The sequence below is a fragment of the Erythrolamprus reginae genome, chromosome 6 (assembly GCF_031021105.1).
Source record: "Erythrolamprus reginae isolate rEryReg1 chromosome 6, rEryReg1.hap1, whole genome shotgun sequence".
Lineage (NCBI taxonomy): Eukaryota > Metazoa > Chordata > Lepidosauria > Squamata > Dipsadidae > Erythrolamprus > Erythrolamprus reginae.
Window position 1 is genome coordinate 64,830,431 of NC_091955.1, and position 27,076 is coordinate 64,857,506.

A 27,076-nucleotide genomic window follows, 5' to 3' on the forward strand; every position below is an offset into this window, starting at 1 on the left:
TTTATTTTATTTTATTTTATTTTATTTTATTTTATTTTATTTTATTTTATTTTATTTTATTTTATTTTATTTTATTTTATTTTATTTTATTTTATTTTATTTTATTTTATTTTATTTTATTTTATTTTATTTTATTTTATTTTATTTTATTTTATTTTATTTTATTTTATTTTATTTTATTTTATTTTATTTTATTATTTGTTTATTTATTTAGTTAGTTAGCCTGTTAGTTAGTTGGTCCAATACACAATGAGGATTTTAGTGTGTATATATCTATATACACATAGTAAAATACATGAAGGTTATAGAGGAGATACTCATAGTAAAATACGTCTAAGAAAGAATAGAAAAGAAGGTATAGTAATAGAACATATCAATGAAAGAATAGAAGAAGAGATATAGGAATAGAAGAAAGGTATAGGAGATGTAGGAGAGCAATAGGACAGGGGACGGAAGGCACTCTAGTGCACTTTACTGACCCCTTGCATCCTGGACACAAACTGTTTCAACTCCAATCCTCAAAACGACGCTAAAGAGCATTGCACACCAAGAGAACTAGACACAAGAACAGTTTTTTCCCCCGAACGCCATCACTCTACTAAACAAATAACTCCCTCAACACTGTAAGACTTTTTACTAAATCTGCACTTCTATTTCTACTAGTTTTTCTCACCATTCCTATCATCCTTTTCCTCCCTCTTAGGATTGTATGACTGTAACTTGTTGCTTGTATCCTAAGATTTTTTATTAATATTGATTGTTTCTTCATTGCTTATTTGACCCCTATGACAGTCATTAAGTGTTGTACCACATGATTCTTGACAAATGTATCTTTTTCTTTTATGTATGTTGAGAGCATATGCACCAAGACCAATTCCTTGTGCGTCCAATCACACTTGGCCAATTAAAAAAAAATCTATTCTATTCTATATTACTCATATACTGTTGAATGCTCTGGGTTTTGTCCAATACAGTGACTTTGACAGTCATCTAATCCCACCCTCCCTCTTTTCAGCTGGTGTATAATATATATGTGTTGGACTAGGGATGGTAACCTCCATGTATTATGAGGAGTTTTTGCTTCTTCACATTGGTATCTTCCAATAGGGGTGTTTCATGTCTTGGCCGGGTGCTGTCCAGCTCTTCATATTCTTGACCCTCTGTTGGATGTCTGCTACTGCAATTGTGACTGACTCCCATTCTGGTAGATTGATGTGGTCTGCTCTCAGGTCCTGCAGCCACTTTACACTGGTGTTATATGACTTCTCTTTCTCCCATATATTTTCCAGCACTGCTCCATTTTTGTCTTAACCCTGGTAGCTAGCACTTTATCAATCTCTAGAGCTTCCAATTGAGTCAGGCCTTTGAATGTTTTCACTAGCCAAGTCTTATTCTTATTTTATTCTTATTCTTAATCTTCACATCTTTATGTAAACCAGAGGTCTTCAAACGTGGCAACTTTAAGGCTTGTGGACTTCAACTCCCAGAATTCTCCAGCCAGCTGTGCTGGCTGGAGAATTCTGGGAATTGAAGTCCACAAGCCTTAAAGTTGCCACGTTTGAAGACCTTTGATGTAAACCATTCTTTTTTACCAAGCTTAATCCCTGGTGTTGCCATGAGTTGATGCCTTTGAACTGTGATGCTGGTGTAAATTACTGTATATACCATGGTCAGCCAGAATAATTAACTGAGGGGTGTTAAATTGTATAAAACCAGACACATCACTGGAAGCTAAAATCATAACATTATATCTGATTCACTTTGCCATGTTATGCATTCAAAACAAAATCATTGGAGAAGTCAATGATGTTAGAAATGGTTAGTGGACAAAGAAGAGGCAAGCAAAGAAAAAGCTGAATTGATAACATGAAATCTGATGCAAAGTTGAACATATAATAATTGAAAGAAGCTGTGTTTGATAGGGTAGCATGGATAGCACTTGCCTATAAAATCGCCAAGAGTCGGACATGACTAAATGGTTTAAAACAAAATTAAAAAAAACCTGCCATGGGGAGGAAACAAACATTCTATCTGAAACCACGAGAAGCTGCTATAAACAAACATTTTATTATTACATATCAGTATTGATGCTGAGTTAGACAGATGAGTGGTCTGTTTCAGTTCTACTTCTCAACAATTTCTTGTTGAATGGTGTTGCTGCTTTGAGAAGAGGCTTAAAAATGGAAAGGTATTCTACAGTACCACTATACGTGTTCTGGTACAAGATCAACTTTTCCCAGTCAGATAACTCAGCACAACGAGGTATCACAGATTATTTTTTTACAGGCATTCTCACAATAACTCACAGTCATGATGCTACTCTTTTGCAGTATAATCTTTCCCATTGTGCAGGTAAAAAGAGATTGAATTGACCCTGGCTGTAGTGAGTGTAGTGTCTACATGCTGGCTGGCTTAGTGAGTGAAGACCAAAGACCCGCTGGAATGCTCTCTCTAATTACCCCTCATCTCGAGACAGAGCCAATAGAAATACACAAATGTGGTCACATGTAAACTACATTACCCAGAATGCAATTTCACTACATATTCACTACATTTCCCCTAATGCAATATCTTAAAGAAACATGTCTAAACACAGTCCAACTATCTCTATCTCTGGGGACAGCACAATACTCTTGTGAAATGTCTCTTTGCATCAAGATTAGTGGTATTTGCCCCAGTCCAACTACAAAGGTTACTCTGTATGAGAATACATGGAGATTTCATACAAGTTGTGTTGTTGTGTAAATTTTGAACAATAACAACAACAACAGCAAAAAACACATCAGTTAACAACTGGAATACATCTTTATACAGTGGTACCTCTACTTATGAACTTAATTCGTTCCGTGACCAGATCCTTAAGTAGAAACGTTTGTAAGAAGAAGCAATTTTTCCCATAGGAATCAATGTAAAATCAAATAATGCATGCGATTGTGGAAACCACAGGTAAGGTGGAGGCCCTGTTTCCTCCCAGGAGATTCCTAGAGAGGCCCCACAGAGGCTTCTCCCCACCTTTTCTGGCCCTGTTTCCTCCCAGCAGATTCCTAGAGAGGTCCCATGGAGGCTTCTCCCTGCCTTTTCCGGTTACAGTTTCGGAGGCTCGGGTTTGTAAGTGGAAAATAGTTCTTGAGAAGAGGCAAAAAAAAATCTTGAACACCTGGTTCTTATCTAGAAAAGTTTGTAAGTAGAGGCGTTTGTAGGTAGAGGTACCACTGTAGTTGCAGAAATTAGCATTAGCAAAATTTGCCAATAGTACCATTGTTGAGACAAGCTATTTAAATTAATTGCATTTTAATTAATACAATATTGATTTCAACCCTCTGCGATATTTCCTCATTTCCTCCTCCTTCACTTTTCATAGTTAATCATATTCATCACTTCTGTGAGTGCCTCATGGTTTCTAGTCACTGTTGTTGACTAAGCAAGCATCATTTTAATTGTCATTAATGTCAACATTTACTCAGATAATGTACTGTGTCATAGCACTTGAGATGGTGGATTCATTTTTTATTCTATAAATAAAGATTTAACACAATAGCTGCCAGCGTGGGACCTAGTTATATCTTTCTTGGTGATCCAGTATATAAGCTTACTCATTGCAGATGAATATTCTATGTAAAATTTTAATAGCATTTTCATTGCATCATCACTGAAGTAAATTGATCATTTTGGTGTAATCATTTGGAGTGATTCCAGAAAATTCCATAATTACTTATGCAATTGTAATTTGCGGGACGGAAATTGTGGCAGTTTGAGACAAGTTGCAGAAGGTTCCTCTAGAGCAGGGGTCTCAAACTCACAGCCCGCAGGCCAACTGCGGCCCCCACCTTGCGGCCCCCACCTTAGTATCAAAGTTTAATGTTAGTGCGGCCCAAGTTTGATACGAATGGCACTTTTCAGTGTTGTGTGAAGAGCTGAATGAATCTACCAATCATGGTGGGGTATATTGCTCTCAGAGGCGGGACATCAGCCGGGCATGTTGCGAACTTGCGCCATTACCCCAGGCTCAGAAGTGGAAGCAGAAATTGCTACTCAGCAGGACAGAAAAAAAGCAGAAAAGACGCATTGGCTAAAGTTTAGCTGCTAAACACTGAACCAGTGACACCAAGTGGAATTATATATTACACAGCCCCAAACATGACTTTTTCAAAGCCTGCATTGAAGAGAAAGGTTGGTGATGAGCACAGACAATTTCAGGAAAAGTGGAAAGTGCAATATTTCTTTGTTGAGCACAGGGGCATCCCGACATGTCTCATTTGCACAGAGAAAGTTGTGGTGCACAAAGAATACAATTTGAAACGTCATTACACAACTAGACATGCTGAGGAGTATGCAAAATACCAGGGAGATGAGAGAGCAAATCAGGTTGCTAACCTTAAAACATATCTACTGAGGCAACAAGATTTCTTTAAGAAAGCAGCCAAAGAAAATGATGCAGCAGTCTAAACTAGCTACGTGGTCAGTAAGATGATTGCTAAAGCAGGAAAGCCATTCAAAGAAGGTGAATTTGTAAAAAAGTGCATATTACAGGCTGCAAGTATTGTCTGTCCAGAAGAGAAAGGTCAGTTTAGCAACATCAGCCTTTCTGCCAACACCGTAGCAGAGCGCATTTCTGACCTGTCAAGTGACATTTATGATCAACTGTGAGAAAGCAAAATGTTTCAGTGTATGCTCAGTCGCTCTTGATGAGACCATAGACATCAGTGACACTGCCTAGCTCACAATCTATGTCTGTTAAATGTTAAAGAACTGTTAATAAAGACATTATTATTACAGAATCTGAATAATAATAATTATTTTTCTCTAGTTAGCAACTATATGTGATTTCTTCAGCCTTCTATATCTGCTGTATTATTATTATTATTATTATTCATTATTATTTTCATTTTCATTATTACTGATTTATTTATTTATTTTCTTATGAATTTTTCTTATGAATTATTTTTTAACACAAAATAAGATGAAAAAATAAAGACATTTGATAACATTGGAATGTTTTTGCCATTCATGGGGGATTTGAGACACCTTTCCCCCAGGCTTATTATAATTTATGTTTGGTATGTATGTGCTGTTTGGTTTTTAATTATGATAGGGATTTTAGTTTTTTTAATATTAGATTTGTGCCAGTATAATATTGTTTTTATAGTTGTTGTGAGCCGCCCCGAGTCTTCGGAGAGGGGCGGCATACAAATCTAATATATTATTATTATTTTTATTTATTTATTTATTTATTATTATTATTATTATTATTATTATTATTATTATTATTATTATTATTATTATTATTTTGTAAGAGCTTTTCTTGTGGAAAACCTGATGCTGCCCAGCCTCACCCAGACTCTACCTCCAGCGGCCCCCAGGTAAATTGAGTTTGAGACCATAATTCCATGAGGTTTCTGATTTTGTTATATGACGAAGTCCTGCAATTTGGTGAGGGGAAAACTCTTGACTGTGTAATAGTTGTGATGGGGCCAGAGTCAATAGTGAGTGATGAATCCAAAAAAGGGGAATTGGTAAGATTCCATCTGATTTCTTTCAGGTTTCTTTTCTCTTGTTTTAACCCCTCTTTTTGATTCTAAATTAATAATCAAGGATTATTTTGCACGACACATTTAGTCTACTATGCAGGTTGCAAAAGAATGAACAATTACAACCAGCACTGCAGTAAACAAAATGAATGTCATTAATCTCGGAGTTATCATTATTATTTTAATATGGATGTAAGATCCTTGCAGGAATGAAGGAACTGAAGACTTTAGAAGGTTAACGGCTTTTTATTGCAACAGAGCAAAAGGTAACGGTTAGAGGAATATAACAAGACAACAACATGGCCGTGCCTGGCAGCTATTTATACACGTCGCCGCCAGGCTCAGCCAACCAATCAACTTACAGTATTTTCCCGCCCAAAGAATATGGGGCGGGTACAAGGCCTAACTGTCCTCTGGACACAACACACTTAGCACCCCAGGTTGAAAAGGATGAATGTTCCAAGCGTAAGTGGGTGTAAGCAGATCAGCAGACCAATTTCATTAGTATCAGCATCTTAATGAAATTGGCTCAGATCTCTATGTCCATATAATTCCAGTCATGTCCTTGCTAAATATCTCCTTATTACGCTATGGCAACCAAAATATTTGTTCCAATGATAAGATTTTTTCTTTTTGATAAATGTGTCCTCAAGTATAGTCACAATGCAATTATCTTTTTGTCTTTTATTTAATATTTTTCTATGCTTTTACTGATCCTTTCTTTTTCTGGGAAAAATTCAAAGCACAATAGAAATTGCAATGATAAAATTAGAGAATGATTATAATGAGAGTTTAGGCAAGATATTCTTTATCCTTCTAAAGGTCTATTCAATTACTTATCTATATGCAAACTATTTCATTAAGAAATTATTACTTTTAGTCTGGCTTTGTTTTACTATCATGTTACACAAACAATGAGATGGAAATTGTTTTTCTAATTTATTTTCATGTGCTTTGGAATATCAAATATATTTCCCTGGGTCTAAATTCAGGTACAGTGGTATCTCATCATATGAACTTAATTGGTTCCAGGAGGAGGTTCGTAAGGTGAAAAGTTCGTAAGATGAAACAATGTTTCCCATAGGAATCAATGTAAAAGCAAATAATGTGTGCAAATCCTTCAGGAAAATCCCAAACTTTAGAAGGGAGGCGAACAGAGGGCAGGGAGGAGCAGCTAAATGGGGTGAGTGGAAGAAGCAAGGCTAAGCTAAAGGGTGAGTGGGAAGGAAGAAAGGCAAGGGGGGGCGCCCCTCCCTTTTCTTTCTTCAAAAGACACCCTTTCAGTGCCTCTGCAAGCATGCAAAATCTTTACTCCTCCAAGCTGCCCCTCCCTTTTCTTTCTTCAAAAGACACCGTTTCAGTTCCTTTGCAAGCACGTTGTTCTCTGCAAAAATTTTCCTCCCCCAAGATGCCCCTCCCTCCTCCCTTTTCTTTCTTAAAAAGACACCCTTTCAGTTCCTTTGCAAGCACGTTGTTCTCTGCAAAATGTTTCCTACTCCAAGCAGCCCCTCCCTTTTCTTTCTTCAAAAAAGGGGAAAAAAAGAAACTCCTTCATCCCAGCAGCAGCTGCTTGGGTTCGTAAGGTGAAAATAGTTCAGAAGAAGAGGCAAAAAAATCTTAAACACCGGGTTCGTATCTTGAAAAGTTCGTTAGAAGAGGCATTCGTAAGATGAGGTACCACTGTATATGCTTTAAAAAAAAAAATCTAAAGACATTTCCATATCACCACATCTTTTACTATGTAAAACTCTTGCAAGATAAGGCAGAAGTACAGTGAAGAACTACCCACTTCAGAGTCACAGTGGGAATGTAACAAATCTGTTTTTGGTACATTTTCTATAGATATATAGCTTCAATATCTGAAATTAAATTCAGTGTTCAAAAGACTATTGGAAATCCCACATTATAATTCAAAATATATCCCAAGATTGAATAATTGCCAGCCTTGTGCAAATACAGTAGGCATTCCTTGACCCTACAAATCACAAGTTTTAGTCATACCCCTTTGTGTATTTTTATGATTAATTATGGAACACACGTCCTGTTGATGAAAAAGATTGAGCCAAAATAATAGATAAACCCTTCCAACTTTCATGATCTTTTAACATTTTGTCATCTTCACTGAGCAGCTAATAATTAATTTCTGTTCCATTTACTTTGAACATATAATATTCTTAGCATTCATCACAAACCTGTTATCACTGTGAGCATCAGCATTTCTGCTACCATCTCTGCATTTCTTGGCTATCTCTGTACTTCTATCCATCCATTTAGATTTTAATTATTAGATTTGTTACCATATATTGTTTTTATCACTGTTGTGAGCCGCCCCGAGTCTACGGAGAGGGGCGGCATACAAATCTAATAAATAATAATAATAATAATAATAATAATAATAATAATAATAATAATCATCATCATCATCATCATCATCATCATCATCATCCTCGGTCACAGAATCAGAGAATGCAAAAGGGTTGGAAAGGACTTTGGAAGCTCTTCAAGCACCTGCCCAGGGCAATAAGCCACTACTATAGCATTCCTAAGGAATGTCTATCTACCCTCCATTTTAAAACTTCAAGCAAAGGAACGTCTATCACCAGCAACACAGAGACCAGTGGTGGGCAGCAGGCAGGATGGGCTGGAACAGAGTTCCACCAGCAGAAATGAAGATTTGTGTGCAGCTCCAGCTGATTGGCGGCTGTCACTTCCTGGATTACTGATCTTGGCTCGGCTCTCCTTTTTTCCTCTGCTGCTGCTGCTGTGTCTGCGCTCCTTGATTTTTTTCTCTTTCCTCCTTCCTGGCCTTGGACGAGCTTCCCTCTCTCCTGCCTGGCTCCCCTGCAGCCACCTCCTGCCTTAGGGCAAGCAGAAGGCGTGGGTGGAAGTGGCGCTGGCAGCATTTATGCTTCTGGCAGCACTCGTTTGCCTAGCTACCCAGCCTGAGTCGGGGGGGTGACCCAGGAAGGAGAGCGTGGGGAACGCGAAACAAATTGTCACCCCAATGAGTGACACTGGTAAGTTTGTTAGTCGAGGACTTAACAGTTCACTTGAACGATGATGATCATTCAAGCCACTCCCACCTGATCACATGGCCAGCAAGCCACTCCCACCCAGTCACATGACCATTAAGCCACATCCACAAAATAAAGCACACCCACAGTGTGGCAGTAAAAATTTTGGCTGCCCATTACTGACCTAGACTATTACTGTGCCTATCCACAAGAAGGGCAGTAGAGAAGAAGCTGGTAACTACAGGCCAGTTAGCTTGACATCAGTTATAGTTAAAATGATGGAGACTCTACTCAAAAAGAGGATAAATCAGCACCTAAAAAACAATAACTTATTGGACCCAAATCAGCATGGCTTTACTGAAGGCAAATCATGTCAGACTAATCTCATTGATTTCTTTGACTATGTCACAAAGGTGTTGGATCAAGGTGGTGCCGTGGATATTGCCTATCTGGACTTCAGCAAAGCCTTTGATACAGTTCCACATAAAGAGCTGATAGATAAATTAGTGAAGATTGGACTTAATCCCTGGATAGTTCAGTGGATTTCAAGCTGGCTGAAGTGTAGACATCAGAGAGTTATTGTTAATGGCGAGTATTCTGAGCAGAGACAGGTTACAAGCGGTGTGCCACAAGGGTCTGTTCTGGGTCCTATTCTTTTTAATATGTTTGTGAGTGACATAGGGGAAGGTTTGGTAGGGAAGGTTTTCCTATTTGCCGATGACTCTAAAGTGTGCAATAGGGTTGATATTCCTGGACAGGGCCGCCGATAGACGGGTACTACAGGGAGCGCGCTACTGGGCCCCGGGCAAATTGGGGCCCGCAGTCAGCGGCTCCTTGCACTGAGCTCCCGCTCGCAGCTGTCCCCTGGCTCCTGCTCGATGCCACGGTTTTCGGCGCTGTCCTGCTGGGCCCCAAAGATGGAAGGCAGGAAGAAGGAGAGCTCCATTCTTCTCGCCTTTTTCCCGCCTTCCGTCTTTGGGGCACAGCAGGACAGCGCCGAAAACCGCGGCATCGAGCAGAAGCCGGGGGACAGCTGTGAGCGGGAGCCCCAGGAGGGAAGTACCGGCAGCGCCCCGCCCAGCTGAAGCTTCACTGGCGTCGGCGGCAAATGTCCTTTGTGGCCCGGTGGGAGGGGGGGGCCTGCAGCGGCCGCAGACAGTCGCAGGGAGATGGCGGCGGCGAGAGGGAGCTCCAGCTGGGCTGGGGGTTCGGGGGGGGGGCCATGAACGCCGCCCGGAGCCAATGGCTTCTTTTGGGCTTACTTGAATTCCTGCTGCTGGTAAGCACGCGCAGGTGGCCGGGTGGGAAGGGCGAGGCGCGAGGGGGAGGCAAGTGGAGAAGCGGAGAGAGAGAGAAGTGGACCAAAAGAAAGAAAAGGGAAAGAGAGGGAGGGAAAGAGAAATGGAGAGGAAGGAAGGAGGGAGGGAGGGGAGGGAGGGAGAGAAGGAAGGAAGAGAAAGGAGGGTAGAAAGAGAGGGAGAGAGAGAGGAGAGAGAAAGGAAGAGGAGAGATAGAAAGGAAGAGAGAGAAAGAAAGAGGGATAGAAAGAGAGAGAGAGTGAGAGATGCTCAGTGAGCCTTTCTTTGAAGTTGCCTTTCTTTCTTTCTTTCTTTCTCTCTCTCTCTTGCTCTCTTGCTCTTTCATTCTTTTTTCTTTCTCTTGCTTTCTTTCTTTCTCTTTCTTTCTCTCCTTCCTTCCCTCCTTCCATTTCTTTCATTCCCCCTCTCTATTTTTATTTCTCTTTCATTCTTTCTTTCTCTCTTTCTTGCTTTCTTTCTTGCTCTTTTTCTTTCTCTCTTTTACCTTCCCTTCCTCTATTTCTTCTTTTCTTTCTCCTTCCTACCTTCTTCCCTCCCTCCCTTCCTTCAGTCCTTCCTCTCTTACTCTCCCCTTTCATAAGTTTCCTTGCTTCCTTCCTCTGTTCCTGTCCCTTCCCCCTTTCTTTCTTTCTTTCTTTCTTTCTTTCCTTCCTTCCTTCCCTCCCTCCATTTCTTGCTTTCCTTCTCCTTCCTCCCTTGTTTCCTCCCTCATTCCCTTCTTTCACTCCTTCTTCTCTTACTCTCCCCTTTCACACCTTTCCCTGCTTTCTTTGCACCCTTCCTCTGTTCCTGTCCCTTCCCTCTTTCCTTCCTTCCTTCCCACCCTCCGTCCATTCATTCACCCATTCCTCTCTTGATCGCCCCTTTTACCATTCCTTCCTTCCTTCCGATGTGGGCCTGGGCCAGCAGAGTAGTTTGCTTTTGCACCCCGTCTCGAGCTCCCTTGGTGCCAACCCGGCCCTCCCCACTTCAGAGAGAAGGGGGAGAAAGAGAGAGAGAGAAAGAGAAAGAGAGAGATAAAAAGAGAAAGATAGAGGGAGGGAGAGAAAGAGATAGAAAGAGACAAAGAGAGGGGGAGAGAAAGAGAGAGAGAAAGAGAGAAAGGGAGATAAAAGAGAAAAAAGAGAGAAAGAGAGATAAAAAGAGGAAGAGAAAGAGAGAGGGGGAGGGAGAGAAAGAGAAAGAGAAAGAAAGAGAGAACGGGAGAGAGGGAGAGAAAGAGGTAGAGAAAGTGAAAGAGAGAGGGAGGGAGAGAAAGAGATAGAAAGAGAAAGAGAGAGGTTGGGAGAGAGAAAAAAGAGAGAAAGATATAAAGAGAAAGAGAGAGAAAGGGAGAGAAAAAGAGAAAAAGAGAGAGAAAGGGAGAGAAAAAGAGAAAAAGAAAGAAAAGTAGAGAGAGAAAGAGAGACAAAAAGAGAGGGAGAGAAAGAGAGAAAGAGAGAGAGAGAGATAGAAAAGCAGGTGGGGGGGCACACCTATTTTGCCAGCCCTCGGATGGGCCATAGGGATCCAGTGTATGTGGAGGGAGAGGTTCTGTTCTGCAGAGGGGAAGCCAAAGCCCCCTCTGGGTTATGCAGAGTGCCAGTGTTTGGGGCAAGGTGGGGGGTGGGGCCTTCCTTAACCCCCATTTCTTTGGTGGGGCTAAGAGGCCTGCCCAGCAGGGCTGATGTGTTGCGGAAGGTCTTGTTGAGGGAGACCAGTGGAGCCCCCCCCCGCTCCCATCCCCAGGGAAGGGGGTTCTGGCATCACTGCCACTGGCTTTGGAAAGAAGCCCCCGGCCTCTTCAGGGGGTGGAGGGAGGGGTCCATAGCACAGGGCTGGACAATGGTTGAAGACAGTTGACTGCAGCTTTCAGAATTCCTCAGCCAGGAATATGAAGAAGACAGTTTGAAAATTTAAAAGGGAAGGAAGGAAGGAAGGAAGGAAGGAAGGAAGGAGGGAGGGAGGGAGGAGGGAGGGAAAAGAAAAAGAAGAGAAAAAAGGAAAGAAATAAAAAGAAGAAAGAAAGAAAGAGGAAGGAAGGAAGGAAGGAAGGGGAAAAAAACCAAAAGAGAAAAAAGAAAGAAAAAGGGAAGGAAGGAAGGAAGGAAGAAGGGAGGGGGGCCCCAGACACTTAGGCTGTATGGGGCCCCAAAATTCCTGATGGCGGCCCTGTTTCTGGAGGGGTCTGTAATATGGTAAATGATTTAGCTTTACTAGATAAATGGTCAAAGCAATGGAAACTGCAGTTTAATGTTTCCAAATGTAAAATAATGCACTTGGGGAAAAGGAATCCTCAATCTGAATATTGCATTGGCAGTTCTGTTAGCAAAAACTTCAGAAGAGAAGGATTTAGGGGTAGTGATTTCTGACAGTCTCAAAATGGGTGAGCAGTGTGGTTGGGCAGTAGGAAAAGCAAGTAGGATGCTTGGCTGCATAGCTAGAGGTATAACAAGCAGGAAGAGGGAGATTGTGATCCCCTTATATAGATCGCTGGTGAGACCACATTTGGAATACTGTGTTCAGTTCTGGAGACCTCACCTACAAAAAGATATTGACAAAATTGAACGGGTCCAAAGACGGGCTACAAGAATGGTGGAAGGTCTTAAGCATAAAACGTATCAGGAAAGACTTCATGAACTCAATCTGTATAGTCTGGAGGACAGAAGGAAAAGGGGGGACATGATCGAAACATTTAAATATGTTAAAGGGTTAAATAAGGTTCAGGAGGGAAGTGTTTTTAATAGGAAAATGAACACAAGAACAAGGGGACACCATCTGAAGTTAGTTGGGGGAAAGATCAAAAGCAACGTGAGGAAATATTATTTCACTGAAAGAGTAGTAGATCCTTGGAACAAACTTCCAGCAGATGTGGTTGGTAAATCCACAGTAACTGAATTTAAACATGCCTGGGATAAACATATATCCATCCTAAGATAAAATACAGGAAATAATATAAGGGCAGACTAGATGGACCATGAGATCTTTTTCTGCCGTCAGTCTTCTATGTTTCTACTGAGGGGGAGCAAATCATTAGATGGTATTTTGAACTGAAAACCTTTCTGAAATATTTTGAACGGAGAAGCAATAAAAGTTTAAAAGAAGAAATATATTCTGTTCTATCTGAGGAGAGTAGGCAGGAAGATTTGCATATATCTTTCTTAAGTCATGATAATTTCCACTGCAACTCATAAAATAGCTACTTGGCCTCTGGTGGTAAAACAAGATACGAATCTCCCAATGTTGCAAATATGTTGCAAATTTCATGAATAATAATAATTTTAGGGCAATACTACTCAATCCAATTTTTCATTTGGAGAATAGCACATTGGAGGCTTACTGTGCTTTTACAAGAGAAAATTTATATACAGTATTTGAAAACAAAGCTTAAAGCAACAGGCATATACATTTCAATGAAATGGCAATTCTCAGGTGTTCTACCCAAAGAGAAGTACTTTTTCTCCAAGCAGATTGTTTATTTGGATAGGCTGTTATTACCCACAGCTGTGCTATCAGCTCTCAGATAGTCAGTTCATCCTAACTTTTAACACCAATCTTTCCCAAATGTTAGTATTTTTATTGGTCCATGTGTTTTTATCAGATAGCATTGTTAAACTGTAACTTGAAAATAGAACATTGACATTTCTAGTTCTATTTCCAAGTCTTAAATCAGTGTGTCCTTTCCTATATTCAAAAAATTTTTTTCAGACGTGTTCGCTTATGCTCCTGTCATCCTCACTGAGGTTTGCCTTCATGCTTTTAGTGTCTCCTTTAAGACATCCCCATTTGTCTTGGGCTTTTTTTCCTATTAGCTTCTTCTGCCCTGGCACCTCAATTATCACTGCTATGGGTTCATTAAAATGCAGTTTCTGGAATCTAATTGCATATTTACTTACACTCAGTTTTACTTTTCAAAAACCAAGTGCCTGAGCATTACATGGTTCTTCCACTGTTGTTCTTATTGCTTACATTTACATATTGTAAGTAGTATCAAGTCCAAGAATAGATGATTTTCTGGTGCCTGCCTCTTTTTTCTGGAGTCAGTGTCACCAAGCAAGCTGGAAATGTCCTAGTAAGACCATACTTACCTGTTGTGGTTAGCTCTGGCCCAGCTCCTGCCCCAAGGACTGTGGATGTGGGGGAGACATCCACATGCTGCAGGCCTGTTTTGCCCCCGGTGGAATCTGCTGATGAAGGCTCCTCTGACCAAGAAGACATGAGTGACAGGGAGGAGGAGAGTGTGGCAGACAGCTCAGAAGGAGATCAATTATCTAGCTCCTCCTTGGATTCAGAACAAGAGTAAATGATACAGCCACGCATGCGGAGAGCGATGCATAGGCAACAACAACTGAGAGATTATCAAAGAAAATGAGGCCACTTGTGGTTGGGTGGGGCTGTGGTAATTAGTGAGGCTGCTATAAATAGCAGCCTGTGGGTTTGGCCATTGTGGAGGATTATCTGATCCTTGTGTTTCGTGGCTGCTTTACTGACTTTGACCTTTTGTGTGCTGATTTTTCCCCGCTTTGAAACTAAACCAGGGCAAAGTGTGTTTCACTTTGTGAAAGAAGAAGGACTGTGAATTGCCTCACAGCTGTGAGCTAAGTATCACAGAACTGATAAGGGACTTGTACAAATTACCAGTTTGTTTGGAGACAAGTGCTCTTTGCTATATCAAAAGAGGGCTTGGTTTAAGTGAATTTTCATTATAAAGAACATTGTTTTGAATTTTCAAACGTGTGTGTGTCTGAAATTTGTATCTGTGAATTTTTGGGAGGAGTCTACCAGAGAGCCAAACAGAACACTTATCAGAGTATCTTCCAACAGATAATCAGACTCATTAAAAACCCCTATTACAGTTATTTAATCTCTTTTTAAAGGAACTGCAGTTTGCTTTTGTTTCTTCTTGATTGAGTTGACTATAGTAGCGATGGTGAACCTATGGCACAAGTGCCACAGGTAGTACGTGGAGCCGTATCTACTGGCATGCGAGCCATTACCCTAGCTCACCTTCAATGTGTATGCGGGTGCTGGCCAGTTGATTTTCAGCTCGCCTGGAGGCTCTGGAAGGGCATTTTCAGTTTCTGGAGATCTTCAGGGGAATGGGGGAGGGTATATTTTCCTCTGGAGTCTGGGGAGGGCGAAAAAAATGGGCCTACCAGGCCCACCAGAGTTTGGGAAATGGGCTGTTCCAGGCCTGCAGAGGGCCTCCGGAGGTGGGGAAGGCTATTTTTACCATCCCCAGGCATTGAATTATGGTTGTGGGCACTTGCACATGTGCGATAGCACACACACACACATTATTATTATTATTATTATTTATTATTATTTATTAGATTTGTATGCCGCCCCTCTCCGTAGACTCTGGGCGGCTTACAGCAATGATAAAAATAATATATAATAACAAATCTAATAGTTAGAATCTAAAATAACAATAATACATTTAAAAAGTCTAAAAAACAAGAAACCCCAATATATAAAAACATACATACAGTCATATCATACACAAATATTGCTTCCTCTGTTGCCCCGCTTGAAAGGATGGGGAGATTTGGAGGTTGGAGGAGAGCACCCCACAATGGAATTCTGATACCCTGTTGCTTCGGAATGCCTTTTGGGTGGTTTTTACTGGGGAAGCATTGCCGAGAAGACTGAGCACCAGGACTGAATAGGCTGGACCTTCAGAGCTGGATCTGTTCCCGGGACGCTGTGGTGCCGAATGGTGGGGGCGCCCGTCGTCGAGGGGACCATTGGAATGGAGGCCACAGTGCAGTTCTGGAGTCGGAGAGACCATCGTGAGGGGAGAGACTATTGTGAGGGGAGATGCCATCCAGGAAGAACAGCGGTCATTGGAGGGCGACTGAAACAAACGATAGGAGTAAAGAAGAACATAGGGTTGGGGAAGTTGGGGGAGATAATAACTGAGCCTTATAGACTTGGACTGGGGACGTTGGCCAGGGGTCATGGCCAACGCTTGGTGATCCTTTTCCCCAGAAGCCATTTACCCAGACTGTGACACCATCTCTCTGTTGACTATTTAAGAACTGCTGACTGTCTTATTTTTCTATGTTTTTGATATATTCCATATTTTTAATATATTTTATTTTTAGCTATTTTTATATTTTTATATTTTATCTGTTTTTTAATATTTAACTAATTAATTAATTAACTGGGAATTGTTTTTATATATTTATTAGTGTTTTAAACTGTTATCAATTTAATCTATTTTTAGTATTGGGGGTTCCTAAATTTAAATGGATGATTGGGATAGAGTTACTTGTGTGCATGAGTTGAATGGCTGGTATGATTGGGATGGCTGGGGTGGGTGGGGTCACGGTATGGATGAGATGAATGGTAATAGTATGAATGGTAGATTTGGCCCACCTGACGCTCGAGAGGCGGGAGGGGATGGGGCACCGATCTCTGGGGTGGCAGAGGGTCGGAATATTCCAGTGTTGCTGGGGAGAGGCAGATATGGCGGGGGCCACGGAGTTAGCCGTTCCAGGGGAACGAGGGATCGTTGCTTAATAACGGTCCCTTGTTCTGGCTCCATGAGCCCAATCTTGGGTACTGGTGATGAGTGTAACTCTGGCCCTGGGCTCAGGTTGCTGCTGCTCAATGCCAGGTCGGTGGTAAATAAAGCTCTCCTCATCCGGGATCTGATCCTGGATGAGGAGGCTGACCTGGCATGTATTATTGAAACCTGGCTGGGCCCAGAGGGAGGTGTTCCTCTCTCTGAAATTTGCCCAGCCGGGTTTCAGATATGGCATCAACCTCGACCCCAGGGAAGGGGGGGAGGAGTGGCTATTATAGCCAGGGAGAGCCTTTGCCTACGTAGACTCATTGCTCCGGAAATTGCAGGTTGCGAGTCACTCTTGATGAAGTTGGACTTAGGGGTCCAGGTGGGCTTATTTCTCATGTACCTGCCTCTCAGCTGCGTGTCAAAAGCCCTGCCTGTGCTACTCGAGGAGGTAGCCGGGTTGGCGGTGGAGTTCCCCGGACTTATTGTCCTGGGGGAGTTCAACCTGCCGTCACTCGGCGAAACCTCTGGGCTGGCACAGGAGTTCATGGCCACCATGACAGCCATGGACCTGACTCAAGTAGTTCGGGGTCCGACTCACGAGGGAGGGCACGCACCTGACATGGTATTCCTGTCCAAGCAATTGAGTAATGGTCTGAGACTAAGGGGCTTAGAAGCATTGCCTTTGTCATGGTCAGACCATTTTCTACTATGGCTTGACTTCCTGGCTCCAATCCTTCCCCGCAGGGAGGCGGAACCAATTAAGATGTTCCGTCCCAGACGCCTGATGGACCCAGAGGGCTTTCAGACGGCGCTTGGGGTTATACCAGAGGCACTTGTCCACAGTTCGGCAGAGTCTCTTGCGGAAGCCTGGAACAAGGCTGCAGCGGAGGCTCTTGACCGGATTGCGCCTTTGCGACCTCTCCGTGGCGCTAGACCCCGTAGAGCTCCATGGTTCAACGATTAGCTCCGGGAGTTGAAACGCCAGAAGAGACGTCTAGAGAAGCGATGGAGGAGGAGTAAGTCTGAGTCTGATCGAACACTTGTAAGAGCTTTTATTAAGACTTACAAAGTGGCGCTCAAGGCGGCAAGATGCGCGTATCATGCCGCCTTGATTGCATCAGCGGAATCCCGCCCGGCCGCTCTGTTTAGGGTGACCCGCTCCCTTCTTAATCAGGGGGGAGTTGGGGAGCCCTTGCAGAGCAGTGCCGAGGATTTTAACACGTTTTTCACTGATAAAATCGCTCAGATCCGGGCCGATCTCGACTCCAATTGGGAAACAGAGTCGACTGACAACGAGTCAGTCAAGGTGACTGGGGCACGTACTTGTCCACCTGTCTGGGAAGAGTTTGATCTGGTGACACCTGATGAAGTGGACAAGGCCATTGGATCTGTGAGTTCCGCCACCTGCTTACTGGATCCGTGTCCCTCCTGGTTGGTCTCGGCCAGCAGGGAGGTGACACGGAGCTGGGTCCAGGAGATTACCAACGCTTCCTTGGGGAGGGGAGTTTTTCCAACCCTTTATAAAGAGGCGCTTGTGCGCCCCCTCCCCAAGAAGCCTTCCCTGGACCCAGCCGTACTTAATAACTATCGCCCAGTCTCCAACCTTCCCTTTATGGGGAAGGTTGTTGAGAAGGTGGTGGCACTCCAGCTCCAACAGTCCTTGGAAGAAGCCGATTATCTAGGTCCCTGGCAGTCGGGTTTCAGACCCGGTTACAGCACGGAAACTGCTTTGGTCGCGTTGATGGATGTTCTCTGGCGGGCCCGGGACAGGGGTTTATCCTCTGTCCTGGTGCTCCTTGACCTCTCAGCGGCTTTCGATACCATCGACCATGGTATCCTTCTGCACCGGCTGGAGGGGTTGGGAGTGGGGGGCACTGTTCTTCAGTGGTTCTCTTCCTACCTCTCCGGCCGGTCGCAGTCGGTGCTAGTGGGGGGTCAGAGGTCGACTCCGAGGTCTCTCCCTTGTGGGGTGCCTCAGGGGTCGGTCCTCTCCCCCCTGCTATTTAATATCTACATGAAACCGCTGGGTGAGATCATCCGAGGGCATGGGGTGAGGTATCATCAGTACGCTGATGATACCCAGCTTTACATCTCCACCCCATGTCCAGTCAACGAAGCAGCGGAAGTGATGTGCCGGTGTCTGGAGGCTGTTGGGGTCTGGATGGGTGTCAACAGACTCAAGCTCAACCCTGATAAGACGGAGTGGCTGTGGGTCCTGCCTCCCAAGGACAATTCCATCTGTCCGTCCATTACCCTGGGGGGGGGAATTATTGACCCCCTCGGAGAGGGTCCGCAACTTGGGCATCCTCCTCGATCCACAGCTTACATTAGAACCATCTTTCAGCTGTGGCGAGGGGGGCGTTTGCCCAGGTTCGCCTGGTGCACCAGTTACGGCCCTATCTGGACCGGGACTCATTGCTCACAGTCACTCATGCCCTCATCACCTCGAGGTTCGACTACTGTAACGCTCTCTACATGGGGCTACCTTTGAAAAGTGTTCGGAAACTTCAGATCGTGCAAAATGCAGCTGCGAGAGCAGTCATGGGCTTACCTAGGTATGCCCATGTTTCACCATCACTCTGCAGTCTGCATCTTACCCAAATTCCTCTACCTTTTCCAAACTGCCCCTATTAATATCGAACAAAAATTTTTTAAAGAGATTAATAAAACTTTTTCAAAATTTATTTGGCAAAACAAAAAACCCAGAATTCAATTCAGATACCTCCAAGACACCAAAAACAGAGGAGGATTAGGACTCCCCGATCTGAAACAGTATTACACTGCAGCGTGCCTAACATGGCTAAAGGAGTGGATTAATCTTACTAATAAAAGAATACTGGTACTTGAGGGCCATGATCTACAGTTGGGGTGGCATGCCTATTTATGGAAAGACGATAAACAAAAACAAACTGTCTTTAACAAACACATGATAAGAAAATCTCTCCTTAAAACCTGGTATGAGACTAAAAGAAAATTTTACAACAAAATTCCTAGATGGCTATCTACCATGGAAGCCATAGTATATCCGAATTTAATAGACCCTACCAAGACCATAAAATATAAAGATATTTTACATCCAAATGGAGAAATTAAAACTAAACAAGAATTGGAAATACAAAATTATAGGATGGACGAGTGGACATATATGCAAATAAAATCAAGATATAATAAGGATAAACAAATACCAGGTATAGCAAATTCCACCCAAACTCTAGACAAGATCTTAACAGGAAACGCTGAAAAACAGATAACTAAACTATACCAGATTTTATTAGAACACGAGAAAGAAAAAGAGATGATTAAAAATCCAATGGTAGCCTGGGAGAAAAACCTACAAAGAAAAATCCATATAGCAGAATGGGAGAAAACATGGAATACAATAACCAAAATCACCCTATCATCAGCCTATAAAGAAAACTATTACAAACTATTTTACAGGTGGTATCTACCACCGGCAAGACTTGCCAAAATTTACCCAGCACTACAAAATGTATGTTGGAAATGCAATAAAGAAAAAGGAACTTTCTTCCATATGTGGTGGTCCTGCCCTAAAATCCAAAAAATTTGGGAAACAATTTACAAATGGTTAAAGGAAATCACGAAGGAGGAAATAGAGTACTCACCGGAGGGGATGCTACTCGGAATTTGGAAAAAATCTTACTCGAAACAAACCCTTTTTTTAGTGACTCACATAAATACAGCTACAAGAATTGCAATTGCGCAAACATGGAAGAACAAACAGACCCCCAATATAAATTTAATAATAGAAAAAATATATACATGTGCAGAAATGGATAAATTGACAAACCTACTTAAGGGAAACAGAATCAACGAATCTGAAAGCATGTGGAACAATTGGCACGAGTGGATTCAAAGGAAAAGATTTGTATAACCTTATACAAAATAGCAGTACAAACCTTAAAAAAAAAAATGAAAATACCATTTGAATGTTTTTACCCTGTTTTGCATTGCATAGTATTAAGTTATTATTATCCATATAACAACTGTAACCGGTAAAAAAGTTGGATAAGACCTGTAAACTGTATAAACAAATTGTGATATATGTATCTATAAAACAATAAAAAGATTTGCAAAAAAAAAAAAAAAAAAAAGAGTTTGATCTGGTGACACCTGATGAAGTGGACAAGGCCATTGGATCTGTGAGTTCCGCCACCTGCTTACTGGATCCGTGTCCCTCCTGGTTGGTCTCGGCCAGCAGGGAGGTGACACGGAGCTGGGTCCAGGAGATTACCAACGCTTCCTTGGGGAGGGGAGTTTTTCCAACCCTTTATAAAGAGGCGCTTGTGCGCCCCCTCCTCAAGAAGCCTTCCCTGGACCCAGCCGTACTTAATAACTATCGCCCAGTCTCCAACCTTCCCTTTATGGGGAAGGTTGTTGAGAAGGTGGTGGCACTCCAGCTCCAACAGTCCTTGGAAGAAGCCGATTATCTAGGTCCCTGGCAGTCGGGTTTCAGACCCGGTTACAGCACGGAAACTGCTTTGGTCGCGTTGATGGATGTTCTCTGGCGGGCCCGGGACAGGGGTTTATCCTCTGTCCTGGTGCTCCTTGACCTCTCAGCGGCTTTCGATACCATCGACCATGGTATCCTTCTGCACCGGCTGGAGGGGTTGGGAGTGGGGGGCACTGTTCTTCAGTGGTTCTCTTCCTACCTCTCCGGCCGGTCGCAGTCGGTGCTAGTGGGGGGTCAGAGGTCGACTCCGAGGTCTCTCCCTTGTGGGGTGCCTCAGGGGTCGGTCCTCTCCCCCCTGCTATTTAATATCTACATGAAACCGCTGGGTGAGATCATCCGAGGGCATGGGGTGAGGTATCATCAGTACGCTGATGATACCCAGCTTTACATCTCCACCCCATGTCCAGTCAACGAAGCAGCGGAAGTGATGTGCCGGTGTCTGGAGGCTGTTGGGGTCTGGATGGGTGTCAACAGACTCAAGCTCAACCCTGATAAGACGGAGTGGCTGTGGGTCCTGCCTCCCAAGGACAATTCCATCTGTCCGTCCATTACCCTGGGGGGGGGAATTATTGACCCCCTCGGAGAGGGTCCGCAACTTGGGCATCCTCCTCGATCCACAGCTTACATTAGAACCATCTTTCAGCTGTGGCGAGGGGGGCGTTTGCCCAGGTTCACCTGGTGCACCAGTTACGGCCCTATCTGGACCGGGACTCATTGCTCACAGTCACTCATGCCCTCATCACCTCGAGGTTCGACTACTGTAACGCTCTCTACATGGGGCTACCTTTGAAAAGTGTTCGGAAACTTCAGATCGTGCAAAATGCAGCTGCGAGAGCAGTCATGGGCTTACCTAGGTATGCCCATGTTTCACCATCACTCTGCAGTCTGCATTGGTTGCTGATCAATTTCTGGTCACAATTCAAAGTGTTGGTTATGACCTTTAAAGCCCTTCATGGCATTGGACCAGAATACCTCCGAGACTGCCTTCTGCTGCACGAATCCCAGCGACCAATTAGGTCACACAGAGTGGGCCTTCTCCGGGTCCCGTCAACTAAACAATGTCGGTTGGAGGGCCCCAGGGGAAGAGCCTTCTCTGTGGCGGCCCCGACTCTCTGGAACCAACTCCCCCCGGAGATTAGAACTGCCCCTACTCTCCCTGCCTTCCGTAAAGTTCTTAAAACCCACCTTTGCCGTCAGGCATGGGGGAATTGAAACATCTCCCCCGGGCATATATAATTTATGCATGGTATGCTTGTGTATGTGTTTGTTAATATATTGGGGTTCTCTTTTAAACTTTTTTAAATATTTAAATTATTTGGATTTGTTCGATTTGTTTATGCCTTGTTGTGAGCCGCCCCGAGTCCACGGAGAGGGGCGGCATACAAATCTAAATAATAAATAAATAAATAAATAAATAACTACATAGGCAGGGGGAGATGTTTCAGTTCCCCCACGCTTGACGGCAGAGGTGGATTTTAAGGAGTTTACGAAAGGCAAGGAGGGTGGGGGCAGTTCTAATCTCTGGAGGGAGCTGATTCCAGAGGGTCAGAGCCGCCACAGAGAAGGCTCTTCCCCTGGGTCCTGCCAAATGAGATTGTTTAGTTGACGGGACCCGGAGGAGACCAACTCTGTGGGACCTAACCGGTCACTGGGATTCGTGCAGCAGAAGGCGGTCTCGCAGATACCCTGGTCCTGTGCCATGAAGGGCTTTATAGGTGATGACCAACACTTTGAATTGTGACCGGAAACTGATCGGCAACCAATGCAGACTGCGAAGTGTTGGAGTAACATGGGCATATTTGGGGAAGCCCATGACTGCTCTCGCAGCTGCATTCTACATGATCTGAAGTTTCTGAACACTCTTCAAAGGTAGCCTCATGTAGAGAGCTTTTGGCACCTGAGGAAAAAAAGATTCACCATCACTGGACTATAGTATTCGTTTGATGTATTCCTTCAGATCCTCTCTACTGTATCACCAAGTTTACTTTTGGATTTCAGAGCTGGTGTCAATGCATTTAACGGTAAAAATCCTTCTTCCTATTGCTTTTGTCAGTTTTGAAAACTTGCATCCTTTACTAGATTTGATGTATCCCAAATTTACAAATTGTAGTTAAATAGAAATGCTTTCTCATTCTCAGGTAGATGTAATAGGACAGTCCTGTTACTCTGAGGCAAAAAATCAATCTTGTACATGTTTTATGAAAAAGCATACATTTTTTTGTGAATTGCAGGCCCTTCCATCAGATGCACAAAGTCATTAGGCTGATGTAGGATTTAAATTGGGATAAAACTAAAGGGCAAATGGAGGGGAAGACAGGTTAGTAATGCATATTTAAATTACATGTGAGACATATTATACGAACCAATTGACAGTTGGATTGAAAACCTGTTGCATTTGTTGTGACCTGTAGTTTTAACACATTACATTGGTTAATAATATGACACTATCACTTTAGCTTTATACCAGCATCCATATGTCAAGCTGCAATTATAGTATGAAAACTAATACAGTGGTACCTCAAGATACGAACCCCTCATCTTACGAACAACTCGTGATACGAACCCGGGGTTCAGAAAAATTTTGCCTCTTTTTACGAACTTTTTTTGAGTTACGAACCGGCGTTCGGAGACTGCTGGGAAGCCGCGCGGCTGTTTTAAAAGGTGACAGCCGGGTGGCGGGGCTTCCCAGAAGCCTGCCGAACGCCGGTTCGTAACTCGAAAAAAGTTCGTAAGAAGAGGCAAAAATTTTCTGAACCCCGGGTTCGGTTCGGGAGGTTGCTGGGAAGCCCCCCAGCCCGGCTGTGACCTTTTAAAACAGCCACGCGGCTTCCCAGCTGTCTCCGAACGCCGAACATGGAAGTTCAGGTTTGACGTTCGGCTTCGGGAGACAGCTGGGAAGCCGCGCGGCTGTTTTAAAAGGTCACAGCCGGGCTGGGGGGCTTCCCAGCACCCCCCGAACCCCGAACCCGGAAGTTCGGCAAAAGTTTGGGGTTCGGGGGGGTGATGGGAAGCCCCCCAGGCCGGCTGTGACCTTTTAAAACAGCCGTGCGGCTTCCCAGCTGACGCCGAATGCCGAACGCGGAAGTTCGGGTTTGGCGTTCGGCTTCTGGAAGCTGCTGGGAAGCTGCGCGGCTGTTTTAAAAGGTCACAGCCGGCCTGGGGGGCTTCCCATCACCCCCCCGAACCCCGAACTTTTGCCGAACTTCCGGGTTCGAGGTTCTGGAGGTTGCTGGGAAGCCCCCCAGGCCGGCTGTCACGTTTTAAAACAGCCGCGCGGCTTCCCAGCAGTCGCCGAACGCCGTTTTTTGCGGGGGGTTTTTTGGTTGCACGGATTAATTGACTTTACATTGTTTCCTATGGGAAACAATGTTTCGTCTTACAAACCTTTCGTCTTACGAACCTCCTCCTTGCACCAATTAAGTTCGTATCATGAGGTATTACTGTATTGTGTTCATCTAGTTTAGTTTTAAAGCAAAAAGGGTTAATTCTTCCTCTACTTCAGTTTGATAATTCCACTTTATAAATTGAGATATTTTATTGAGTTTAAATTCCCTAACGACAAACTGTTGAATTTGTCATGGGTGAACTGGATTAATATATGCTAAAGGCAAACCAAAATTATTTTGCATTGCTCTACAGGTGATACATCTCGTTGGGTTCCAAGGCAAATCACTCAGCACCTCTTTCTCCCCTAAGGCTATGGCTTTTATGGTAGGAGAAAGAGGGAAAAGGAGAATTATTTGTCCACTTCTTTCATGTTGCAGGAGCAGAAGACTAGGCCATCAAGGTGTCCTTTCACTGCCTCAATCTCAGTCTCTCCCTCTTCCTCCTATCTAATAGTTCTGGGGAGGGAAAAGCTTCCTCACACTGTCCCATTCAAAGTGCAGTGATACCTTGTCTTATGAACTTAATTCGTTCCGTGACCAGGTTTGTAAGTAGAAAAGTTCGTAAGACGAAGCAATTTTCCCCATAGGAATCAATGTAAAAGTAAATAATGTGTGTAACCCCACGCCAAAAGTCACCCCTTTTGCATTGTGCCACTGGGAATCCCCGCCTCCATCCAGCCAAAATGCCTGTTCTTGCATTGCTGGGATTTCCCTGAGCTCCCCTTGCTGGGAATCCCCACCTTTGGACTTCCCTTGCCAGCTGAAGCGCTGGGATTTCCCTGAGCTTCCCCTTTCTGGGAAACCCCACCCCCGGACTTCCGTTGCCAGGTAAAGTGCCCATTCTTGCATTGCTGGGATTTCTCTGAGATTCCCCTCACTGGGATTCAAACAAACGCCAGCAAAAATGAAGGGAATCCCAGCGAGGGGAGGCTCAGGGGAATCCCAGCAATGCAAGAACGGGCGCTTCGGCTGGCAACGGAAGTCCGGAGGTGGGGATTCCCAGTGAGGGGAGGCTCAGGGAAATCCCAGTGCTTCACCTGGCAGTAGAAGTCCAGAGGTGGGGCATCCCAGCGGCGGTGGCTCAGGTTCGTAAGGTGAAAATAGTTTGGAAGAAGATGCAAAAAAAATCTTAAACACCGGGTTCGTATCACGAAAAGTTTGTATGAAGAGGGGTTCGTAAGACGAGGTATCACTGTACAACTATCTGTGCATACAACACTCACAGTTTTCTCTTTTCAGAAAGATCTCCCCAAAAGAATGCACTAAAATATGGGTTATTACTAGATGGTCGCAATGAGTTAAAGAGTTTTTCTGGGCTCTGCTATTGCTGCTGAGGAAATGACTGGTTTGGGAGCAAAATAGGGGATCATATAGAACAGCAGTGGCTGCAACATCTCCCCACTTCTCTTCCTCCTGCTTCTTTCCATATTAATCTTCCTACAAATTCCTATTGGGGATCTACTCTTAGACTACCATGCCCGAGTTGCAAAAACCTGCATGATGGCTGCAATATATATAAAGATTCTCCTTGCTATTACAGAGTAATCATCTAGGTTTTTATTGCCCAGATCTCTGTTCCTACCTGTGCAATCCGATTTGTTGAATGTGTAGGGCAGATGGCAAGAGAACTGCTTTGTAGCAGGCCTCCTATGTTGCAGGTCCCAAGGTGGCTGTTTCTCCCCCTCCTCTTTATTTATGCCTCTAGGATTGCTTCAAAAGCTGTGGTTTACAAAGAGCTGAATTCAGTTTCCCCATAGCTATATGTGTGGTTAAAGTGTTTTCTGTACCAGACTGAGTGCTGCTTTTAACACCTGTTGTTTTTCTACTTCAGAAAACTGTTTCAAGCACTGTTTGAAACAGTTATTAAACAGTTTGCGCTATGGTCTTCATACCAACTTCTGATTTTTCTTACAAAGTGTATAAAGCCCTTTAAACATCTCAGTTGTGCAACATTTGAGGATGCGAGTTTTTTTCATGAAACATAGGTAATATTAATGCTTATAAAAGATCGACAATAATTATTATACAATAAATACTGCCGCACAAATCCCAGCAGCTGATAAGCTCCCACAGAGTTGGCTTTCTCCAGGTGCCGTTAACTAGACAATGTCATCTGGCAGGGCCTAGGGGAAGAGCCTTCTCTGTAGTGGCCCCAGCCCTCTGGAATCAGCTACCTCTTGAAATTCACACTGCCCCCACCCTCCTTGCCTTTCACAAGAGCCTTAAGACCCATCTATGTCGCCAGCCATGGGGCAGCTAGATCATGCCCCCTTCTTCTCTGACCATTAAATGTTATGTGTGGATGTGACTGAGAAGATTGACTGTTTTTTTAACATAATAAGATTTTAGCTTACAGTTTTAATTATTAGATTTGTATACATATTGTTTTGTGTAGCTGCCATGGCATGTTGGGATAGGATTGCACTATATCTGGACTTCTAGCGTGGATGCCTTGTACACTCCGATTCCATTAGCCAGGACAGGACTGCACGTAGGTCACATAGTGAGTCTGCATTTCTGGTGAAATCTGCTTAAGGAAGTGACTGGCCGTAAAACAGTTCGAGCAGCTCTCCTCGGGTGGCAGGAATGTGCCAGCAGGAGGGGAACTGTATGATCAAAGGATGCAATTTACATTGCCTGGGGTAAACAGGACAAAGGCTGTGATAAAGGACCTTGCTTTGTGGTAAACAGGAGATAGCTGTGTTAAACAACAAAAGGTCCCAGGAAATTGGCCATGAGAGACATTTGTTCAGTAAAAAACTGGTTGCGTGCCATATGGAGATAGGAAGGACTCGGAGGTTGTGTCATATCTTAGAGTTACGTTATTGGATGTTTGTATATCACTTGACATGTATGTGT

The 27,076-nt window shown here is 43.6% G+C and overlaps 1 protein-coding gene across 1 annotated transcript in view; it reads left to right on the top strand.

Annotated features, from left to right (window-relative positions):
• Positions 1–27,076, top strand: part of ENTHD1 (ENTH domain containing 1) — a 58,105-nt gene that overhangs the window by 18,872 nt on the left and 12,157 nt on the right. The window contains 1 exon segment of the mRNA XM_070754964.1: positions 18,300–18,313. Coding sequence (XP_070611065.1) covers positions 18,300–18,313 — 14 coding nt within the window.